Source organism: Lithobates pipiens, unplaced genomic scaffold, assembly GCF_037356315.1.
Source record: "Lithobates pipiens isolate NorthernLeopardFrog02 unplaced genomic scaffold, aLitPip1_a1.2 Scaffold_23, whole genome shotgun sequence".
Classification (NCBI taxonomy): domain Eukaryota; kingdom Metazoa; phylum Chordata; class Amphibia; order Anura; family Ranidae; genus Lithobates; species Lithobates pipiens.
Genome location: NW_027507785.1, coordinates 166629053 through 166654694, shown reverse-complemented (window position 1 = coordinate 166654694; position 25642 = coordinate 166629053). Strand labels below are relative to the sequence as shown.

The window sequence follows — 25642 nt, the reverse complement described above, 5'->3', positions numbered from 1 at the left end:
ATGTGTTCTCTATACAATAATATAACTGTCATTGATAATATATTTATTACACATACGGACTACCCCTGTTTGTTCTGTTTTTGCATGCCAAGGGGACTTTTTGTATCCCATACCCTTTTGAAATTTGTGTGATTTCTTTCCTAGATATACCTTATTATTGAATAGGTCATTGCAATTCACAGCCTTTACCGAACCTGTCATTAAAAAGTTGATTTTGTTCCAAATTAGACCATACTTTATTAATTCAACTTTCCTGAATACAATAATAATAGTAAAGTTCATACGGAATTATAAAACTGAAGAAAATTATTTCTCTATTGAGAGTTACTGAGAGAGTGACTTAGCAGAAACTATACAAAGGTCACGGTTCCCCTCATGTGTGAGTTAAGATCTATAAGTTTAGACATTCTGTAAAACAGTCTATAGATAAATTTAAATCTAGTTTAAAGTCTGCATTCAAAATTAAATTTGGTTAATTCCAAGTATCAACTACTAATATTTTTTTTAAACCTGTTTATACATGACATAGTGTTTGGGATTAAAAGAACCATTTCAGTGTTTTAGATGATATGACTCTATCAAAACACTTTCTTGTGTTAAACTCAAGAGCAGGGACATTTTTGCCCTATACAAAGCATTAATAACAACACTTGATCATTAATATACAGTTCAAGTTTGCAGAAAAGGGCAGCTAAATTAGTATAGGACATGGGGACCTCAGTTGTGAGAAAATAATAAAGCTGAACTCCAGGCTCAGAAACTGTCTTTTAAAGGGGTTGTAAACCCTCGTGTTTTTTCACCTTAATGCATCCTAAAACACCTGGCAGTCACCGCCCCCCCCCCCACCCGCCCTTTTACCAAAGCCCCACCATCTCCTCAACGGGGATGCACTGTCCCTCTCTCCAAGGGGTCCTGGCTCTTGATTGGATAGATTCATAGCAGCAGCCATTGGCTCCTGCAGCTGTCAATAAAATTTAATGATGCAGGCGCTGGGAGGCAGGGCCGAGTCCAGCATTCGTGTCCGTGGACGCAAATGGTGGACTCTGGAGCGTGCCCTAAAGGTAGCCCCCTCAGGAGAGCACTTCTCCTAGGCGTTTATCTGATGTTCGGGGCCACTCTGTGCAAAACGAGCTGCACAGTGGAGGTAAGTACGACATGTTTGTTATTTTAAAAAAATAAAAAAAGATCCTTTGCAATCACTTTAAAGGTTAAGTTCACCTTAAAAAAATAATAAATGCACATGATTTGGTGTGTAAAAAAAGTGCATTTATTGTTCTTTATAGACTGCGGTCTGCAAAGCTTTGCACCCACGATCAGTGGATCTTTGATGCAATGTCCTGCAGACATTCAGAACATCTTTCTGCCCATGCACCATATAGGCAGACAATTACAAAAGTGAAGGAAGAGTCGATGAATTATGAGGGCAACAAGATGTCGGCGGTGGTGGAAGATGGGACTAGTAGTTCATTACTTCACAGATCTCTGTTAATGAATGATGCGGCTGTATAGAAGGAGCCCCACACAGCTGTGTAGTTTTTAAAATGTGACCAAAGATGCAGAGAGAGGATCCCTCACCCACTCCAAATTCACATTATATGTTACACCATAAATACGCTTAAATATAAGGTGAACTTATCCCTTAAATATATTATTCAATATTCAATAGCCAGAAAGGGTATAAATCTGCACTGTGCACTGATATGTCTTTACAAACAGTTATTAACTTGTGGAAGTAGCAGTGACATCCTTAGAGGGTTACATTTGGAGGCACTGCTGAGATTGAAGTAGGATTAATAGTAGTAGAGAGGAGCAATATAATCCAGAGCAGCTTTCTCAACCTGCTCCTGAAGGGTGTAACCGTGCTCCTATTTGAAATGGTAAACTTACCCTGTACTTTCCTACCAGTAAAGACATAACCCATATTGTAGCTATTCTCACTAAATGGATAATGATAGTGAACACCATAGTGACAATGCAAGTGGTACTTTAGCAAAACTAACTGAAATGTTAGTACAGGCAGCACATTATAGAAAGATAAAAGTGTATTCTGCTAATGTCCCTGTGCCATAAGGAGAAGAAAATGTTGACAGTTGCTATTGTAATGTTTGGTGTATCACACTGCTAGAATTTCTTCTGCAGTGGACCCTATCAAGACCAGTCAGTTAGTAAGAGGCTTACTACCTCATCATCCACTTATACAGCTCCTTAAAATGCTGTTATGTGACAGAATTCCTTACCTTCATGAGTTAATGAAGTTAGTGAAGACATAGGAGGCTGACATTCAGTTTTGTACTCCCAGGTAAGTGAAAAGTGCTCCAAATGAGGATCCCCATTCTCACTTTCCCCAAAGAGGACACTCTGATCTAGATTTTTGGTTGCTCAACCAGTTTCTACACAGAGGGGGAGATATTCTCAAAGGTTTTTCAGGTGTGGTCACACTGGCCATACTGCAAAACAGTGTTATGAGGACTCTGGGGGAACAGAGCTAAATGTGGCATTCCCACCAGAAGTAAAGGTGCAGAGGTGGACATGTCAAGCCAAAGCCAAGAGGATTTCTCGTAGGCTCTAAGACTATAGTTAAAGTCACTGTCAAAAGGCATACGATTACATCTCTATTTGACAAAGATTCCCAGGTTACCCTTATTGGTCATTCATTCTACCAAAAGTACTTGAGCCACATGCCTCTTCAGTTTACACGAAGAATAGAGATGTGGGGCCTAAAAACTGAGTCATATCTTGTTTATTGAAGCTTGTAAGTAAATGTGACTGTTTCATATTTAGAAAACAAGGTTGTTCTTCCTATATCATATCAGTGAGTCCCTAGTGAAAATTCCAACAGGGGGTGAGTAGCTTTCAGTATTGCCCAGGAATGTAAGTTCTGACCTTATGGAGACTCCTGAAGAGATGATGAACAAAGAAGAATAGGTGCTGATTTCTGTGAGAAAGGAATGGAGAGGTAGAATGGAATTATCTACAGTTGTGATTGTAAAAAATTGTTCTTCCCATCCTTTCGTAATTAGTACTCAGAAAGTTGTTACTAACTGCTACTGTGTGCTAAGTGTTAACCCCTATTCGGACATGTGCAGAGTCCATGTCACAAATACATCTTCTACTCTTAAGTTTGATTTGAGTGACTTAAAGTTTCCAGAGCTCTGGAAACAAGAAACTGATACAATAATTGTCAGACTTGCTGGAGGTGTTCTCTACAGATGATATGTATGTAGGCTGAAAGGATCAAGAAAACACAGCCATTGGGTTTTTATTAATTTACCCGAATGGCAAAAAGCATAAGAGGTGCACCTGAAACATTCCAAAGGTTAATGGAAAGATTTTTTTTTTTGTGATCTAATACCTGGGGAATGTCTTGTGTACCTTGATGACATGATCGTGTTTGGTACTACACTAAAAGGTCACCTATAGATTTACCAGTTTAACTAAAGCACATTATCCTGCTTGGTGAGGACCATTTCTCATAACTCCCCCCCCCCTTCCAAAAAAGGGCTACAATTTATCATAGTATAAGGATGAACATGGTGACATCAAGCAGCTCAGAATTTTAGGAAAGCTCACTAATGGCTGTGCTACTGGATGGTGAATTAAGCTGTGCCTGACTCTGTCCAGAAAATCCATTTTGAGTGGACTTACTCCTTACATTTTAAAGAAGAAGTATTTCTTCTTGTCCCCCAGGGGACAAAGTGCATGTTGCATTTTGTCCTATTTGTATAGCTGCTGTGGAAGCTGAGGTAGTGTGGTTGACTAATATAGCTCATTATGACTTTGTCTTGCAGGCTTTTTGTTTACAACCTCCTTAACCACTTACAGACCGGACCATTTTGCTGGTCAAAGACCAGACCACTTTTTGCGATTCGGCACTGCGTCTCTTTAAGTGACAATTGCGCGGTCGTGCAACGTGGCTCCCAAACAAAATTAACGTCCTTTTTTTCCCACAAATAGAGCTTTCTTTTGGTAGTATTTGATCACCCCTGCGGTTTTTATTTTTTGCGCTATAAACAAAAATAGAGCGACAATTTTGAAAAAAACGCATTATTTTTTACTTTTTGTTATAATAAATATCCCCCAAAAATATATAAAAAAACATTTTTTTCCCTCAGTTTAGGCCGATGCGTATTCTTCTACATATTTTTGGTTAAAAAAATCGCAATAAGCGATTATTGATTGGTTTGTGCAAAAGTTATAACGTTTACAAAATAGGGATAGTTTTATAGCATTTTTATTAATAATTTTTTATTATTATTTTTTTTACTAGTAATGGCGGCGATCAGCGATTTTTATTGTGACTGCGACATTGTGGGGGACCCATCGGACATTTTTGAAAAATTTTTGGGACCATTGCCATTTATACAGTAATCACTGCTATATAAATGCAGTGATTCCTGTGTAAATGACACTGGCAGTGAAGGGGTTAACAAGTGGGTGGCAGTGTAGGGGTTAAGTGTTCCTAGGGGTGTGTTACTAACTGTGGGGGGGTTGGGCTTTCATTTAGTGAACACTGATCTCTGCTCCAATCACATGGAGCAGAGATCAGCGTCACTAGTTGCTAGGCAGAATGGAGAAATGCTGTTTACACGGCTTTTCCTCCATTCAGCTGTCCCGTGACACGATCGCGGGGATGCCCGCGGCGATCGAGTCCGCGGGTCCCGCGACCGGACTCACGGGGATCCCGACCGGCGCGGGAGCGCACCGGCGGCGGCGCGCTCCCGATGGCAGGGCGGCATTGAATATTGGACGTACCTGTACGCCAATATGCCTGCCCGTGCCATTCTGTCGACGTACATCGTCGTGCACTGGTCGGGAACCGGTTAAGAAGTGTGGTCAACTAATTATATTTTATTTGCAATATAATAACCAGTTTGTTTCAGTCACATAAATGAATTACCCTTACAAATTATTTGCAGGAAAGTTAAGCAAGATGTTTGTATTCAAAATGGAAATTTGAAAGTTGAAGAAGAAAGTGCAGTATTAGAAAATGTGGAGTATACAAAACAGAAGAAAGTGCACGAAGACAGAGCAGGAGATTCTAAAACATTTTCAGATGAAAAAAAGAAAGCTGAAATCACGAACAAGGACCTAATGAAACAAAGGGAATGCCTACAAAACGTAAACGTAACCAGTACAACAACTTGTGAAACCCAGCCAAAAATAAAATATTTATCAGATACAGGTGGGCATCCAAAAGCAGACTCTGTAACGAGAGGTTGTCACAGATCAATCATATTGGATGAGGAGAAAAATAAGAATTTCAAGGTAGGAAAGAAAACTTTTGATACGGTAAGGATCGAGCAATACTTTAAACTTAATTGTAACTACATTTTTTTAAATAATTTTATGAATAATTTCAACAATAAACATGATAAATTAGGTTAGGTAGGGCAAGTTTTTTTTTTATGTTTTAAGTTCATTATTTCTCTAATTTTTTTTGACACAATTTTACAAGGGGCTCAGCAGAAGCCGTCTGCTCATAGATAACAGTGCGGACAAATGCAATATGCAACTCCAATTCAAGCCTGAAAATTGTGAGCTGGAAGACACTTCAATAGCATCCAACAGCTCAGTGGATATGACAGAAGATGATTTTCTATTAGGTAAGTTTTTAGTTTTAATTGTTGTTTAATATTATGACCTGTAAACATTCTGTAAAAATTTACTTAGTACTTACTGAAGGAAAGAGACTGTAAAATGATTTATCATTTCAGGTACTTAAAGTATATAGTGCTGTCAATTTACACAGCGCTTTACATATATATTTTAAACATTTAAAAAAAATAGCTTGAATTATTTTACATCAGTCCCTGCCCTCAAGGAGCTTACAATCGAAGGTTCCTAACTCACATTCATTCAGGGCCCTCTGATTCCTCCTGTATTGAATTGCATTGTAATGCCCTGTACACAGTCAGACTTCCCAATGGAAAATGTGCGATCGGATCTTGTGGTCGGAAAATCCGATCGTGTGTGGGCTCCATCAGACTTTTTCTGTCAGAATTTCCGACACACAAAGTTTGAGAGCAGGATCTAAAAATTTCCGACAACAAAATCCGATCGTTTAATTCCGATCGTGTGTAGACAATTCCGATGGACAAATTACCACGCATGCTCAGAATAAATTGCGAGATGAAATCTATTGGCTACTGGCCTCTTTATAGTCCCGTTGTACGTGTTCTACGTCACCGCATTCTGAACGATCAGATTTTCCTGCAACTTTGTGTGACCGTGTGTATGCAAGACAAGTTTGGGCCAAAATCCGTTGGAAAAAATCAGACGGATTTTGTTGTCGGAATGTCCGACAATGTGTACAGGGCATAACTGTACTGTCTTCCCTCATATTATAAAGCACTGTGCAAACTATTGGCGCTATATAAATCCTGTATTATAATAATAATAATACACATACTAGGGCCAGTTTGGACAGGAACCAGTTAGTCTACCCACATAGCATGTCTTTAGAGAGTGGAAGGAAATTGGATTACCCAGAGGAAGCCCACACAGGCACAGGCACAGGCACAGGGAGATGAGTTATATTATGAGTTATATTAAAAATAAAAAACCTCAAGTCTCAATAAAAAGATTAAAAATAAAATAAAATAAAAAGCAGCTCTGGCTGCAATACTCACCTCCTCTCCAGCACTGTTCCTCTGAGTAATTAGGTTAGAAACTTTACTGCTCCTGGTGGTGGACTGAAGGTAACACCCTCCTCAAAGTGGAAGTAGCAGGTGCTGGCTCAGCACACAATAGCGAAAAAGGAAAATCTGGACAGCCACATACTAATAAAACTCCTTTTATTGTAAAGAATCATCAAAGTTTATGTAACAGCAGAACAGTGCTTGGTCACCGGTGCTTGGTCATAGCTATATGACCATACATATTGTTAGCAAATATATACTTATGTAAAATAAATCACATTATAAACTTGATTGTCTTTAATTGCAAACATGTGGTCAGAAGGAGGCACACATCGCCCATTGAAGAAACGGAGATGGACCACATGGACGTGGTAATCAAAGTGCTCATTATTTGAATATATATTATGATGAAGTGAATAAATACACTTCAGAACAGTCAAATAGACGTCATAGCAAAATAAATGAATTTTTATAGACAATTCTTGTATATCTTCATGTATATTCCATGAAAAATGTATGAATACATGAAACAGCAAAAAACATTAACATTTTGTTATATACAAAAAACATGTGAACATGATTACAAAGTAACGTTTAATAATGAAAAATATCAATAATTTACCAAAATATGTAAGAACAAACAATATATCTATGTGCACAAATGTCCATTCATGAATCGCCAATGGGAAAATTATAAGGACGAATAAAGTAAACTAAATATACCTATCAAAAATAATAATTAGACACAGGCGACACAAAAGGGCAAATGGAAAAAAACGTAGAAACCTTACAAAAATTTAGTCTATAGACAAATATTAAACAAATTAATTAGAAAAGCATCTACTATTATGTGCAAACAAACTTCATATGGGTATTTGGTACTATATGTAACTAATCATAATAATAGGAAAAAAACTTCTCTTTTGCAGAGCGCTCTGAATCTATCTCCCCTCTTACTGGTGTCACTATTTGCTCTATCCCTTATATAAACAAACTAGAGACATTGTTGTTGTGGACTGCGTTCCAATGCTTGGCCACATTGGTAGAGTGTTTTTTTTTTCAATGTCATGTAAATGGTCGTAAAGAAGCTCTTTCAACCTGCATGTCGTGCGACCCACATATTGGATACTACATGACTCGCAAGTGATGTCATATATCAAAAACCTAGTGTTGTGATTAATAAACGAAGAGACACTATTCTACTGGTCAAGTAAAATGCTACTAGTGTTACTATTATAGCTGCCTTAGTTATTATCATTGTGTTTTATGATTATCGCTCTATAGTCATCAGTGCTATTATTAGTAACATAGTCATTATTAATATAACCATGCTACGGCTCTCTATTATATATGTCTCTTTTTCTTTTAGGTCACTTATCCTTTTGTATTCACACGCATAATTCACATATTCGTATATTTGTGCATGTTTTATTATGTTTTGTTGGATTTTATTTTGGTATTTTGGTATCTTTTTCTTTATGTAAGGTTTCTAAGTTTTTTCCATTTGCCCTTTCATGTCGCCTGTGTTTAATTATTATTTTTGATAGGTATATTTTGTTTAATTTATTGGACTTTATAATTTTCCCAATGGCGATTCTTGAATGGACATTTGTGCACACAGATTGTTTGTAGGGATGGGCCGAACACCTCCTCCCCCTCCCCGTTCGGTTCTCAGCCAGAACATGCGAACAGGCAAAAAATTAGTTTGAACACGCAAACACCGTTAAAGTCTATGGGACACGAACATGAAAAATCTAAATGTATCTAACCCTGCCCCCCTCTAACACATGGGGACATCCCTTTGGCTTTCCCGTAGTGTCAGAGGGGGCAGGGCCACCCAGCGATGTCATTGTGTGGCCCTGCCCTCAGTTATAAAAGCACTGTCACCTGAGAGGCCCGTCATTACGGTGTACCTCATACTCATTCACATAGGGTGGGGCGCCAGGATCTGGGGGCACCCTTATTAAAGGGGGCTCCAGAATTCCGAAAAGCCCCCTACCCGCAGACCCTGACAACCAACGGCCAGGGTTGTCGGGAAGAGGCCCTTGTCCTCATCAACATGGGGACAAGGTGCTTTGTTGTGGGGGGCCCGCAAGGCGCCCTCTTCCCCAAAGCAACCCCCCGATGTTGAGGGCACGCGGCCTGCTACGTTCCAGGAGGGGGGACGCTTGCTCGTCAACCACCCCCATTCCTGACCGGCCGGGCTGCGTGCTCGGATAAGGGTCTGGTGTGGACTTTGTGGGGACCCCCATGCCTTTTTGATGTAGGGGTTACCCTTAAAACCCATACCAAGCGACAGGGCTCACAAGGTGTCAGTCTCACCGATGGAGGCAGCGACATTGACTTCCTTCTCTAGTCCCATAGTACCTGAAGTCATGTTCAAAATGAACGGACTTTAGTCCGTGCGTGGGCAAGTCCGTTCATTTATAAAGTCCGACGGACCTCCGCCAAAAGTCCAATGGATTGTCTGGTGGACTAGGTCCATTCGTGTGTGGTCGTGTGTGGACAAGTCCGCTCATTCGGAAAGTCCGGTGGACCTCCGCTGCAAACTCCGGCGGATAGTCCGATCGTGTGTACGGGGCATAACAGTTCATTTATTTTGATATAACGTCTTTTGATTGTTCTGAAGTTAATTTATTTACGTTGTCTAAATATATATTCAAACTATGAGCACTTTGATTACCATTAGGGATGAGCTTCGAGTGTCCGCCCCGTTCCATGAACAGCGAATTCAAGCTCGAGCGCCCCATAATGCACTGCAAGACCGCAGTGCATTGCAGTATGATGATTGGCCAAAGCATACACCTGACCTGCATGCTTTGGCCAATCACAGCACACTCCTCAGCAAGAGCCATAATTGGCCAAAGGCAGGGTGCGTTTGGCCAATCATGGCTCAGGGGGACTGAGTCAACGCCCCACACTATATAAGGCTGCTTACACAGCGTCCGTATAGCGTGTTATAGTGGACAGAGTTAGAGATTGAGCTAGATTAGGCAGGCAGGTTCGTTAGTGGCAGTGTATTTGATATATATATATATATATATATATATATATATATATATATATTTATGGCTGGAGCCCTATGGCCGATATGTATCTGAACAAAACAAGCTTATCATGAGACACCTTATATGAAATGGACCTGAAAGTGTGCCTTGGTCTAATGGACGGTATACCAAAATAAGGGGGCAAAACAGTCAGGTAGGGATAAGAGTTTTATTGTTTCCTGGTTAATCTTTATTGAGCCAGTTGAGTGAATGCTCGTGACATCTCTACCTGTGGGTTAGGGATGTACCGAGTGAAGCAGGCCGACTTCCACCTGCCCAACCTTTTGATGACGTGGTCCGGGACCCCATGCCGGGATGCGGATGAAGCTGCTCCGATGCGGAAGGAGTGGCCGGAATACTCACTGGGATTGAGGAGCAAGTTGCGGAGGAGAATCCTGACATGCTTAATGAATTGGTGGTTAGTTAGTGGTTTGACCGGGAAGGGCAAAAGAGGGCTAGAGTCCGGGAGCTCGGGTAGCCGAGAGAGAAGCTGTGTAAGCACCGCGACCGGGCACCAGGCATTGTTAGTCTTGAAGAGGTGGATGTCTACGCCGGTGCCTGTCTGCTGGGTCTTGGTTACCGGGAGGTGGAGGATGAAATGGTCCTGGTGACGGAGCAGATGACGTCTGCGGAGGACTGGGCTGTGTGGGCTGTTGTGAGTGAACTCCCCGGGCCGAAGGAAGCCATAGAAGGCTAGGTAAATGGCTGCCTGTATGACCAGACTGGGGAGAGCACCGAAGGGGTAGCTGTTGAGTATGGTGGACATGTCCCTGAAAATGGAACTGGTGATGGGGAGCCGTTTGACTTTCACTGGCGGCTGTTGTTTTTGGATGCCGCGTAGTATGGCTCGGACAGCGTGGGACGAAAAAACAGAGGGATTGGTAGGATCCTGGATTGAGAGGAAGTGCTGAACGCCAGCTAAATATAAGCGGATGGTGTTAAAAGACAAGGCCAGTTGGTTGTGGCAGTACGAGATGAAGGCTAGTATGTGTCTAGCATCTGTGGGGGTGCCTACTGTGGAGGCCACCAGAAATGTGTTGAAGGCCTTCCAGGCTACCTGGTAGGCTTTCAGCGTATTGTCCGATAAAGAATGGTTGATGAGCTGCGTGGCTCCTAGTAGATGCGGCTCTAGTCCAGGGTCAACTGCGACCAAGGCGGGATAGGAGCTGATGTGGTATCTGCACTGGGAACCTGTAGAAAGAAGGACCGGAAATTAAAACGGGACAGGGCGTCAGCTGCGAGGTTATATTTCCCTGGGATAAACATGCAGACAACGTTAAATTGGTGCTGTAGCGACAGCTGCACCAGCCTGCGTAGGAAGGACATCACGGAGGGAGATTTAGACCTGCCTTTATTGACAATTTCGGCTGTGACCTGATTGTCGGTGGTGAAGCCTACCGTTTGACCAGACCAGGTAGGGCCCCAGAGCTGGGCGGCTGCAACCATGGGGTAGAGCTCGAAGAGTGAAGAGGATTGACTAAACCCCGGGATCCTAAGAATTTGAGAAGGCCAGGGTCCGGCGAACCAATGGTGGCCAAAAATTGCTGCAAACCCTGTAGAGGCCGCGGCATCTGTGACTACCTGTGGTGAGAGAGGTGAGATGCATGGGATGAAGAGAGAGATGCCATTCCAGTTGGACAGGAACTCGTCCCACATTGCCAGGTCTGCTAAAGCTGCGGTGTCTAGGCAGAGGATTTGATCCGGGTCTTGAGCCTGAGACAGGTAGACCAACAGACGTGATACAAAGGAACGGCCTTGTGGAATAATGCGCATGGCATAGTTGAGCATGCCCAACAGCGACTGCAGCTGTCTCCTTGTACATCCCCTGGTCCGAGTGAATTCGTGGAGTGCCGCCTTGATGCGGGTTAGTTTGTCAAGGGGCAGGCTGGCTTTCATGGAGCTGGTGTCTAAATTGACTCCAAGGAAGGTGATTGAACGTGCGGGTCCTTCCACCTTATGTTCAGCGATGGGAACATTGAGGTTCCCAAAGACGGTCCTTAACTTGTCGAGATCCCTCGGAGGTGTGCCTGGCCGTTCTATCAACAAGAAGTCGTCTAGGTAGTGGATAATTTGCTGACAGCCGACCTTGTGTAAGAGAATCCACTCGAGGGACTGAGCGAACATGTCGAACAGCCACGGGCTGCTTTTGGAGCCGAACGTCAACTTCGTAGCGAAGTAATATTGATCCTTCCACTTAATCCCATGCCAGCACCAGAGGGACGGGTGGATAGGCAACAGTTTGAAGGCGTCGGATATGTCCGCTTTGGCCAGCCACGCACCTGTGCCTACTTTAAGGATGGCCTGAATTGCCATGTCCACGGAGGAGTACTTTAAGGAGAACTCCTCAGAAGGGATCAAGGAGTTTAAGCTGGGAATGTGAGAAGAACGAGGCGCAGACAAGTCATACACTAAACGGTTTTTATTGGAAAACTTGCCCTTGACAAGCCCAATAGGGCTAACTCTCCACATATTGAAGGGGGGCTGAGTGAAGGGGCCTATGACGAAGCCTCGATCCACCTCGTTCTGCAGCAGCAGGTCGATGGCCTGTTCGTCAGAGGCTGCTGAGGTTTCTGCACTCGTGGGTTTGGTGGGGTAGGGAGATGAGGCCGGTGTGGAAACCTGAGGTGAAGCCACCGATGAGGAAGGTGGCTAGTGAAGGAGTGGGGTGCGTGTTGAGATAGAAGCCCAGGCAAAGCACATCTATACGGCTTAGTCAAGAGCCTTTGTGCGCTTTGACCTCGCACAAATTTCTGGGGTGTGCCCTGTGGCATATAACGCAGATGTGCAGTAGACGGCACTGGCTGTAATTGCAAGAACCATAGTTAAAGTTATTGCAGATGGCCGCACCCCCAACGGTTCAGACCGTGCGTCCAAATTTGTCCACCTGGTTCTTAGGTGCTGAGCCTGATGGGCCTAGGGCTGCGGCAGAGGTGGAGGGGAACTCTACTGGGCGACTAGCCGGTATGTTGGCGCACCAGGGAGCGGTATGGGTGGAGGACTGGCAGATGGCACACAGGGGTGAACGAAGGCCGGCAAAATGCCGGCAGAATAGTTCCGTATCCATAAGGCTCCAGTCTGTGGGCGACTGGAACTGTGCCAGTTTGGCGGCTGCTTTCGCTGAGAAGGAACGATGGTAGTCGTAGAAAGCAAAGCCACCATATTTGTATCCCAGGTCCACCACCGTGTGGAGATACAAATCTAGTTCTACCCTCCTGGCAGGAGAGGCTGAGCAAACGACATCTCTCAGCGTTCCAAAGGCTAGTGTAAACTCGGGGATGGATAGCTTACGGTTCAGCCTGGGGTCCTTAGCTTTGAGGACTACGGATACATCCCCCCAGGTGTAAGCCTTATTCTCTGCCAGGTCATGTACTGAAATGAGCAAGGAGGCAAGGTTAACATCCTTGCCGTCCAAGATGTCCTTCCTAATGCTGGCCGGCACCAGATGTGCTGGACAGACCACGGGACATGTGCCTTCGGTACCTGTTGGTAGTGGAGACGGGACTGCGTCCGGAACCGGGGTGGCTGTGGCTGGGAGTGTTTCTAAGAGGGTCACTCTGGTTTGAACATCCGTGACCGAGCTGGATAGAGACGACACCATGGCATGTAGTTGGCCTATGGCCGTTGAGATGGACTGCAGAGTAGCCTGAGGCGGGGTACTAGGCCCGGCGGTAGCTGGGGGGGGTAGAAAGGAGCCTAAACAGCTCTGCTTTCCTAGCTGTGGCTGGGAAGGGGATGCCCCTGCGTCTAAGCTCTGCTGTCAGCCTAGGGATAGTCCAGCCCCTGAAAGACTGTATACTGTCGCTCACTGAAGGTGGGCGAGGTGACAGGGGGGCAGTGAGGTCTTCGCTGCCGAGCTGGGACATGGCTCCTGATGGATCGTGTCCTAGGAGTGATGTCCTATCTCTTTGGGGAAGATAGATGGACGACCGGAACCTATAAAGGATGACAAAGTCAAGACTGTTTCTCTATTTTCCAAGTGAACCCACCTGTTGCTGGGTACTAAGGCGGAAGCGAACGCGTATACACATATATATTGACGTGTGCCTCAGCGTACCTACATATGTGTATCGGTCCGTCTCGCTGTCGCCTTTTCCACTCCTAGCCCTCTTGTTTTTTTTTTGTTTTTTTTTACCTGGGAGATAACGTCCAAGCTGGTGCAGGGTGGACCTGCTAAAGTTAGACTGACCTGGAGAGAGAAACAACAGATGATTTTTGTTGAAGGAGCCTAACAAGGAAACTGACAAGCAACATAAGCGGCTGGCTAACACAACTGAAGTGCACCGGTGAGTAGATATTTCTTCGCCACAATTTCTAAGTCATCGCGCCGTTATTTCCCTCATACTTTCTGTTTTCCTTTTGGGGTTTCCTTCTTTTTTTTTTTTTTTTTTGCCGAACGCCAGGCAACCTGTGGAAAAAATGAATGAAATGTCGCTGTTCCCTCTGGGGCACGCCGAACCGTATCGATGCATCATAGATGCTACTGGATTCGGGTCGGGGCGCTATAAGTGATCGTGAGATGAAGTATGGTTGCCGTGACAGAGGCACCACTGGTCGTGTCGCTAGTACGACTGACAACAGCACGGACTCTGGAGCACGTACTGAAATGTGGGAAATAACCTGGGGCGAACCGGAACGAATCGGTGCATGCGATCGTGCGACTGGATTCGAACCGGAGCGCGGAATGTGACAGTGAAATGAACTAAAGGACTATTGTCATGACAGAGGCCTGGGACGGCCGGCCACGGACTGAGGCTGGAACCGACCCAGATTTCTGGAGCATGCACTGAAATGAGGCCGAAAACCTACAAACCTGGGACCGTCCGGACGAGTCGATGCAAGTGAATGCGATCGGACTCGAACCGGGCGTACTAGATGAGGATGAAATGTTTCCCATGGTAGAGCTACGACTCGGAGAGGAAGCGACTCGCGACCGTCAACGAACGGGCTCTAGCGCATGTACCGAAATGAGGCCAACGCAAACTGGGACACGTCGATCGAAACCTGTGCGTTTTGACAAAGCGACTGGTATTGATTCGAACGTGATAGGTGACGTGAAATGACTCCCATGACAGGGCCCGGGTTGGAATGGTAACGAACGGGCTCTGGAGCATGTACTGAAATGAGGCCAAGATCCTTGGGATACGTTGGTCGAACCTGTGCGTTTTTTATTTGAAAAGACGACTGGTATCGATTCGAACGTAGTAGGTGACGTGAAATGACCCCCCCCACATGACAGAGACCCGGACGGTTGGAACGAGCGGGCTCTGGAGCATGTACCGAAATGAGGCCGAGTACCTAGGGGCACACCGGGACGAATCGGCGCATTTAGTTTATGCAACTGGATTCGAATCGGAGCGTAGTAAGTGACAGGTGAAATGAAGAAATGGCCTACGTGAGCCAGCTTGTGGCAGAGGCACGAGTCGTTGTGCCGTAAGATACGACTGGCAACGATATGACTGCGGTACACGACAAACAAGATTTTGACAACCAGCTACTAACATAGTATACAAGCAATATCTACCGAACGACGCCCGTGAAATGAAGGGCGTATGCGAACATGTGCGTTATGAGTGATAACAACCCGGTATCATCACGAACGATATGACATTTTTTGGGTTTTTACGACCCTCAAACAAATATGGAAAGGAAGGTCAATCGAGACCCCTACCTGTGGCAGTCGAGCCAGCGAGATTGTACAAAACCGGACGGAACACGAGCACTGCGAGACTTCCTAGAAGGGAGACGTTTTGTCCGAATGGTAATCAATGGTGATCAACACGCGCTGTCGGCCTAGTGACGTGGTATTGCGCACCGGAAACCGACAACTACCCCAGGCGAACGGGCTGGTTAAATACCCCCCCGGGCTCCTCCCATAAATTCAGGCCACCATACTGGCCTTCTTACATATACACTCTGCATTCAGCGAAGCCTATATATACAGTGTAAACTCTATATTCAGTTAGTACAGGCAGTATATTTCATATATATACATTCTAATAGTTTATATATACAGTATCTCACAAAAGTGAGTACACCCCTCACATTTATGTTTTATTATATCTTTTCATGTGACAACACTGAAGAAATTACACTTTGCTACAATGTAAAGTAGTGAGTGTACAGCTTGTATAATGGTGTAAATTTTCCGTCCCCTCAGAATAACTCAACACACAGCCATTAATGTCTAAACCGCTGTCAAGAAAAGTGAGTACACCCCTAAGTGAAAATGCCCAAATTGGACCCAAAGTGTCAATATTTTGTGTGGCCACCATTATTTTCCAGCACTGCATTAACCCTCTTGGACATGGAGTTCTCTAGAGCTTCATAAGTTGCCACCGGAGTTATCTTCCACGCTTCCATGATGACATCACGGAGCTGGTGGGTGTTAGAGACCTTGTGCTCCTCCACCTTCCATTTGAGGATGCCTCACAGATGCTCAATAGGGTTTAGGTCTGGAGACATGCTTGGCCAGTCCATTATCTTTACCCTCATCTTCTTTAGCAAGGCAGAGGTCATCTTGGAGGTGTGTGTTGGGGTCGTTATGTTGGAATACTGCCCTGCGGCCCAGTCTCTGTAGGGAGAGGATCATGCTCTGCTTCAGTATGTCACAGTGCATGTTGGCATTCATGGTTCCCTCAATGAACTGTAGCTCCCCAGTGCGGGCAGCACTCATGCAGTCCCAGTGAATGACACTCCCACCACCATACTTGACTGTAGCGAAAGACACACTTGTCTTTGTACTTGCACTCCTCACCTGGTTGCCACCACACACATTTGACACTATCTGAACCAAATACATTTACTGGAACCATGTCCTTAGTCTTCTTGTCTTCAGCCAACTGTTTGAGGGCTTTCTTGTGTATCATCTTAATAAGAGGCTTCCTTCTGGGACTACAGCCCTGCAGACCAATTTGCTGCAGTGTGTGGAGCATGGTCTGAGCACTGAAAGGCTGACCCCTCACCCCTTTAACCTCTGCATCAATGCTGTCAGCACTCATACGTCTATTTCCCAAAGATAACCTCTGGATATGACGCTGAGCATGTGCACTCAGCTTCTTTGGTCAACCAAGGAGAGACCTGTTCTAAATGGAACCCTTTCCTATTAAACCGCTCTATGGTCTTAGTCCCTGTGCTGCAGCTCAGTATCAGGGTCTTTGCAATCTTCTTATATCCTAGGCCATCTTTACGTAGAGCAACAATTATTATTTTCAGATCCTTAGAGAGTTCTTTGCCATCTGCTCCCCATTCACACCTGAGATCTTGTAACACTGAGTCACATCACACCGGGGAGGGAAAATGACTAATTGGGCCCAATTTGAACATTTTCACTTAGTGATGTACTCACTTTTGTTGGCAGCAGTTTAGACATTAATGGCTGTGTGTTGAGTTATTTTGAGGGGACAGCAAATTTATACTGTTATACAAACTGTACACTCACTACTTTACATTGTAGCAAAGTGTAATTTCTTCAGTATTGTCACATGAAAAGATTTAATAAAATATTTACAAAAATGTGAGGGGTGTATTCACTTTTCTGAGATACTGTATATATACTCTGCATTCAGCATAGCCTATATACAGTTGTGCTCATAAGTTTACATACCCTGGCAGAATTTATTCTTGGCCATTTTTCAGAGAATATTAATAACACAAAAACTTTTCTTTTACTCATGGTTAGTGTTTGGCTGAAGCCATTTATTATCAATCAACTGTGTTTATTCTTTTTAAATCATAATCACAACAGAAAGTACCCAAATGACCCTGTTTAAAAGTTTACATACCCTGGTGATTTTGCCCTGATTATCATGCATACAAGTTGATACAAAGGGGTTTGAATGGCTATAAGATAACCATCCTCACCTGTGATCTGTTTGCTTGTAATTAGTGTGTGTGTATAAAAGGTCAATGAGTTTCTGGACTCCTGACAGAAGCTTGCATCTTTCATACAGTGCTGCAATGACATTTCCGAGTCATGGGGAAAGCAAAAGAATTGTCAAAGCATCTGCGGGGAAAGGTAGTTGAACTGTATAAAACAGGAAAGGGATATAAAAAGATATCCAAGGAACTGAGAATGCCAATCAGTAGTGTTCAAACTCTAATCAAGAAGTGGAAAATGAGGGGTTCTGTTGAAACCAAACCACGGTCAGGTAGACCAACTAATATTTCAGCCACAACTGCCAGGAAAACCCCATAAATAATTTCAGGTGAAATACAGGACTCTCTGAAAACGTGGTGTGGCTGATTCCAGATGCACAATAAAGAGGCACTTAAAGAAAGATGGGCTGCATGGTCGAGTCACCAGAAAAAAGCCATGTAAATGCCACAAAGTATCCCACTTGCAAGGCACCAAACAACACAGAGACAAGCTTAAACCCTTCTGGCACAAAGTCATTTGGAGTGATGAGACCAAAATGGAGCTTTTTGCTCACAACCATATACTTTGAGAGGAGTCAACAAGGCCTATGATGAAAGGTACACCATTCCTACTGTGAAACACGGAGGTGGATCACTTATGTTTTGAGGATGTGTGAGCTACAAAGGCACAGGAAATTTGGTCAAAATTGATTGCAAGATGAATGCAGTATGTTATCAAAAAAATACTGGAGGAACATTTGCATTCATCAACCAGAAAGCTGCCCATGGGACGTACTTTTTTCAACATGACAACAATCCAAAACACAAGGTCAAGTTTACCTGTCATTGATCTCTAGACACATACATGAGGTCTCTCCCGACCAAAGCTGACTTTGAACACTATACCTCCCGCATGGAGAGGACATATAAACAGGAGATTACTGAGCTCAAGAGGGACATGGGGATCAGCATAGAGGATGTAGAACATACCACTGAAGGTATCTGCACCACTTTACAATCCCATGAGGAGTCTCTAAACTCACACACGGTTCTAATACAACAGCTCATGTACCATCAAGACGACATTGAGAACCACAATAGGAGAAATAATATTAGAATCCGTGGTATCCCTGAAACAATTGAGCATAAAGACCTGGCAGGGAATGTAAAGATCATATTTAATCAGCTGCTCCAACAACCCAAAGACACTCATATTGAGCTGGATAGAGTGCACAGAACATCAGGCCCACGTAATCCTGACTCTACCTTTATCCATGGCACCCTATGCAGGGTACACTTTTACAAAGTTAAGGAAAGCATTATGAGAGCTGCCAGCACATAGGATTCCATCAGACTAAATGACACCCCTGTCATGTTACTCCCAGACTCCTCCCGCCAAACGCTGACTATGAGGTGCTCTCTGAAACCCCTGACTTCACTCTTGCAAGAAAGGCAAATCAAGTATTAGTGGCGTTTCCCATTTCAACTATGTGTACACCATGAAGGCAAGATGGCCCTCTTCCGAACCTTGGGGGACCTCCCAAAATTTCTAAGCACCCTGGAACTTCCACAGGTCTTGATACCGGACTGGCCTCTCCCAGCCACCACCCATGGCCCCCCATTCAACTCACAATGGCAAAAGTCGGGCAAACAGAAGCGCCCCAGCACTGCATCCCAAAAGCCACCTGATGACTGAAACTTGCGCGGAGCTTATGCTTTGACTCCCTTTTTCACCTCGATTCAATGGAGTTGTGTTCGTATCCCCACCTTTGGCTTGGGGCCTTGACCCTATCCGCATTTCTGCCTGGTTAGGCGGCCTGGAACCACCCACCCACCCGAGGTGCACACTGACTTTGTTGTTTCTATTGAGCTACCTCACCTAGATATATCCCTTGTTGGATCTGTTACGCTCCACACACTTGCTACAAGCAGGTTTGGATTGTCCCTATGCCGGGGTGGGGGCGGGGAGGGACTGTACTTATATTTGCTTTTATATAACCATTTTTTCCTTTAAGATGGATGTTTACTGTGGGTGATGCTTTCCTTCCGCGCTATGTTTAAATTGTTTAAATTGAGTCTGCCTGGGACGGGAGTGGGCTACCTCCGTGCCTCCGCCCCTCCCCCTCGGCAATCCCCTACACACATTCTACCTGAGTTAGACACTACTGTGTCTCCCTGAACATCCCCTTTATGGTGCGGGGGGAGAGAGAGTTTCTCACAAGCAGTTGTGTCGTAGTCACTGGGTTAAATTATTTGTGACTGCCTTCACTAGTTTGATATCATGTTTTTTACCTCGTGGACCCCAGTACTGGGCGGTGCTCTATGCGATTACCACGTTAAAACTCCCTATAGGACCAATAGTGCTCATTACTGCACTGTTAAAATGCTTAGCACATTTTTTGACCTTTATGTTTTACCATTTGATTGTTCTTATGTTGTCACTCTGTGGCGATAATCCTTTTTTTCCTACTTGTTTTCGATGGTGGCCACTAGTGCCCGCTTTTTTGACATACTTTGTCTCCATACCCTGATCTCCTTCTCTCTACTTTTCTCTTTGTTCTTCTTGACCCCTTTTTCACTACCCTGCCTACCCCCCCCCCCCCCTTCCTGCCCCTTCCCCCACTTATTGAGCAGGCCCTGGTGCATGTGCAGGCCATGGTTGGACAGGATGTGGAATCTAGACCTCTCCCCATTTCACTCCCACCATGACTCCCCTTGACCATATAACTCTAGCCTCCTTTAACTGCAGAGGTCTTAACACTCCAGAAAAAAGTTTTGTACCACTTTCATAAAGCTAAATCTCAAATCCTTCTCCTACAGGAGACTCATTTCAAGAGCTCGGCCATCCCATATCTAAACAGCCCTTATAATCATCAATGGTATCATAGCACCAACCCACACGCTAAGTCTAAGGGGGTATCGATAGCCTTCCACAAATCATTTCACCCGGAAGTCATAGATTCATTAATTGATCCCTCAGGTCGTTTTCTTTTCCTTAAACTAAAATTTAAATCTTCTATTTTTACAGTGGCTAATGTGTATGCACCGAACCAAGACCAGGGGATTTTTCTCTCCATGGTCCTAGACAAATTACTGTCCTTTGGTGGTCCCTGTTTTATTCTGGGCAGAGACCTTAATGTAACTCTTTCCCCAGCTGTGGACACCTCCCGCATATAAAATCACTCCTACACTCTGCACAACTAGTTAATGTTTGGCGGGTTCAACACCCATTCGAGAGGGACTACAGCTGCTACTCATTTTCTCACAATTCATACAGTCGCATTGACTATTTTCTCGTGTCTTAGTCCCTGCTTGATGTCCCCCTGCAAACGTCTCTTGGTAGTATTTTCTGGTCGGATCATGCCCCAGCACACTTAAGTTTGGCTCACCCGCCTAAATCACATAGGACATTTTCATGGCGCTTGAATGACAACCTGCTAAGAGACACCCCCTGCGTGGCGGCTATTGAACAAGCAATCCGGGACTTTGTACAAGACCACCGCACGGATGACACTAGCCCACTTACTAAATGGGAAGCCCTGAAATGCGTGCTGTGGGGTATCTTTATCCAGCACGGCTCCCGACTGAAAAAGGCCAGAACAGTGGATATTACCAGACTATTATCCTCCATCCATACCTTAGAAATGGCCCACAAGAGAGACCTTGACCCCACTACCTTTGTAGACCTCTCCAATTCTCGTAGGGAATTGCTTCGCATCTTAAACGCAAACTCTCTTATTGCCAGAGACAAGGGAAGACACCGACACTATATTTTAGCTAACAAATACGGACAACACTTGGCTAGAGTGCTCCACCCACGTCCCCCAAGGCGCCCAATACCATACATCTGTCCTACGAACCAGCAAAAAATCTGCAACCCCTGTGGCATTGCTGATGCCTTCCAGCAATACTACACTAAACTATACAACCTCCCCACATGCACGAGCCAGTCACACGTGGATGACACACAGCACCCAGACATGCAGAATTATATCTCAGAGACGGCTTTGCCACAAATTGACCCTTCTGACTCCACTGACCTAGATAACCCCTTAATGACTTTGGACTTCCTCCTTGCCATAAAAGGGCTAAAGTCTGGGAAGTGTCCAGGACCTGATGGCTTCTCCCCTAGATTTTACAAAACTTTTGCTCACTTATTAGTTGCTCCATTCACATCGGCATTTAACCATATTGACGACAACCACCCCCCCTCTAAGAATCTCTTATCTGCCACCCTCTCTGGCATTCCCAAATCGGTAGTTATAGACCCATTTCTCTCCTTAACCTAGATATCAAACTCTTCGCGAAAATCTTAGCAAGCCGCCTCTCACCCCTCTTACCTTCCATTATACACAGAGACCAAGTGGGATTTGTCCCTGGCAGGGAGGCAAGGGACAACACCACTAAAACTATCCACCTAATCTCTTACATCCGTCGAAAAAATGTAAAAGCATGTGTCCTGTCCTTTGATGCCGAGAAGGCCTTTAAACAGGTCAACTGGCAATTTTTACGCCTTTCCCTGGAACAAATAGGTCTTGGTCTCTTGTTTGTATCCAAGGTAATGTCGTTGTATTCCCATCCCACAGCCTCTGTCCTGGTCAATGGCTCCCCGTCTGCCGCATTTTCCATCTCCAACGGGACCCGCCAGGACTGCCCCCTATCTCCTCTACTTTTTGTACTGGTGATAGAACACCTCGCTATAGCTATTAGACGAAACAGTAATATTTCAGGGATACAGACACCATCATCAGAATACAAACTTTCGCTATGCGCCGATGACCTCCTCGTTTATCTCCAACAACCTCACATATCCCTCCCCTCTTTGATGCAGGAATTCCACAGATTTGGTGAACTCAGCAATTTTAAACTCAACATATCTAAGACAGAGGTCCTTAATATCTCCCTGCCACCCTCCACTCTTTCACAAATACAAACTAATTTTTCTTTCCAATGGGGATCGAAGGGCATTTCATACCTGGGGATCACCATACCATCCAACTTATTGGAGCTTTATAACCTTAATTATCTAACCTTGTTATCCCGTATCCGCAAGGAACTGGATACATGGAATGCATCCAATCTACCCTTGTTCGGCCGTATTAACACACTTAAAATGGACACCCTCCCTAAATTGCTCTACTTATTCCAGACAGTGCCTATAAAGGTCCCTAAGTGATTCTTCAACTCCCTAAGATTCCTGTCCATACGCTTTATCTGGCAGCAGGGGATGTCCCGCATGCATCACACTTTGCTGACATACCCCAAATCACAAGGTGGAGTAGGCCTGCCAGACTTTGAAATGTACCATAAAGCTGCTGTACTATCTAGAATCCTAGAGTGGTTCCCCCGACCCTTCCCTAAGGCGTCCACTATGATCGAACAAGATCTCTCTAGTCTAGATCTCCGGGCCTTATGGGGTTATGGACTAAAACTGCCCCTCCTATCTAACTCATCCCCGTTAACAGTGGCTGCATTACATCTTTGGTACAAAAAAGGACTGTCCTCGCTATTATCCTTGGACCCCTCACCTCTCACATTGCTCTTTGACCACCCAGACCTCCCACAGGGCATGGGATCTAACCTGGTAGGCCCCTATCTCCGCACCACATGGTCTACGGCAAACACTTTCATACACCCAACTTTGTGTTCATTCATCATGACAGAGGAACGTGGCAACTGGCTTACAGCTCTCCATATGTCTTCCTTCTGCTCAAAATTATTTTCTTCTAACCAAACACACAGACCCTTGACGGGCTACAAGCAGCTGTGTTTCCTCTTAGAAACTCCCAAACATTTACTATCCTCCTTATACAAATTACAACATTCACTGATCCATGATCAGCTCCCGTCTTACACCAGAAGGTGGTCCACAGACCTTGGAAGAGACCTCTCACTAACTGACTGGCAAAAGTCATTCCACTTCACTCATAAATCCTCCATCTCCTGTTATACGCAGGAGAAGAACTTCAAACGCCTATCCAGGTGGTACAGAAACCCTAGGTCACTACACAGGATCTTCCCCTCCACCCCTGCTTCATGCTGGAGATATGGGGATGCAGATGGGAGCTATCTCCACATATGGTGGGAGTACAGAGCCATACAACCCTTCTGGTCGCAGGTTTTTGCCATATACAGTAGCCTCTACGATAGACCTACGGCACCCATGCCGGAGATTGCCTTGTTGTCTATGCTTCCGGGTTCCATACCCTCGCAGAAACGCACTCTACTCCGTTTCTTCCTGTCAACCGCCAGACAACTTATACCCCTTTTCTGGAAGACTACCGCCACCCCTCCCTTGTCTGCCTGGGTTTCTATGGTCAATGATATCAGGAGAATGGAAGAGAGGATAGCTTTAGATAATGATACATTCAATAAATTTACAGCACGCTGGCTGATATGGATTGATTATTCTACCTCAGATGTGCTAAAAGCCTTGTTGGCATCCCCAAACTGAACCGGCCCGGTCTGGCCCTGGTGCACTGCACCGGGGTCTGCTTATTCCCTCCATACCCCCCCTCCCCCCCCCCCCCCCCCCCCGACCTTTCCCTCTTTTTTTTCTACCTCTTCGCTACTTCTCTAAGTTATCCATACCAAGGCCTCAGAAAAGGTGATGAAATCTACATCCACCATTAGTTGTTTTCCAACGCTCCATGTATAATGTGAATTGGCTAATTTGCAATGTATACGTAATCTAAGTTGGTCTCTACTTGAAATATAGCCATGATACAGACTGTTTTATATATACCTACTGTTCTGGATATTCAATTGTTCCATGCTTGACAATGTATTACCTTGTTAAAATGTGATAAAAACATATTTGACTCTAAAATGACTTGAGTACAGCAGCCTCTCTATATACAAATCTACAATAATAAGCCATCTTCCTATAGCCCTTTAAACAGTAATAAATAATTAATACTGCGGTGTTTCTGATTATTCCCTTATTAGACATTTACGGTATGCAAATTAAAAGTGCGCTCTGTTTATTGCATATGTAAGTCACATGACCAGTGAAATAGCATATGTATATTTGTTTGTTTTACAAACTGCCAGTATGCACATTTTGTTCTGTGTGCTAACCAAGCCACAATATTTCTTTGATTTAAAAAAGAATGAAATGTTATGCAGTATGTTTTGCAGCAATGCTGCTACTTTTCTTGATGAGCAATTTTAATTGCATCTCTAGTTTATTAAAAATAAGATCAAGGGAAATCCTTACAAAAAGCTTTATTGAAGCTGATCTGAATGCAATAAAAAAAAAAAAGAGAATTTTTTTTTTTCAGTCTAAGTACTTTTTCTGCAAGTACAGAAAATACATGTTAATCCTACCAGAAACACAGTGTGCAGTGAACTGCAATTCCAAACAGTCTTATCAGCCTGCCTAGTCCTAGTTTTTTTATTTTATATATCATTTACTGTTATTTGGCAAAAGGAAACAATAAAATCCACATCATATTTTTGTTTCTTTTTTATTGTCATTTTTTTCTTTCTGTGAAACCGGTATAATTGATAGGACTATATGTCCAGCATGAACAACATTAATCATTAAAACACCAAATAATATATACCAAATATATGATTTTAATAAATAATCCATCTATTTCATATATTAAAAGAAATTCTTTGTCACAATATTTTGTGTAAGATTGACTGTTACAGAAAATGCATCAGATACAGTTTATTACAACACCAAGGTCCATGTGTTTCAGAACTGATCAGTTTTCTTAGGACTGCACTGTGTGTTGTTAAAATATGTTAATAGACTTCATACATTATTTGTTTCATGTTATATGTTTAATGGAAATCATAAAAATGATCATGCATGCACTTACAATTCACCTAATTTACAAAATTTATGCATATTCCACCATTGATTCTCACTGTCTTCTGCCCTACATATCCAACAGCTGGGGGGAGGGGGAGGCGTAGATATACTGTATATCAGATATACGTGTGTGTCTTTGTGCTGTTATGGTGTGCAGTTTGTCTGTGTGTTCTGTTCGTGTATATTTTCTCTGATTGTCTGTGTGTTCACTCTATTTACTATTTGCTATAGGTGGGGATGGCCTATAACCTTCACTTATGTAACTGTTCATTTTTTTT

At 44.0% G+C, this 25642-nt stretch overlaps 1 protein-coding gene across 6 annotated transcripts in view; it reads left to right on the top strand.

Moving 5' to 3' along the window:
• Window positions 1-25642, top strand: part of LOC143928001 (myomegalin-like) — a 426442-nt gene that overhangs the window by 290339 nt on the left and 110461 nt on the right. For 5 of the 6 annotated variants that reach the window (XM_077452562.1, XM_077452560.1, XM_077452558.1 and 2 more), the window contains 2 exons: window positions 4917-5289; window positions 5456-5603. In XM_077452562.1, the coding sequence (XP_077308688.1) occupies window positions 4917-5289; window positions 5456-5603 (521 nt within the window). The remainder of the gene's footprint in view (window positions 1-4916; window positions 5290-5455; window positions 5604-25642) is intronic. The other variant, XM_077452557.1, reaches the window with a different exon arrangement.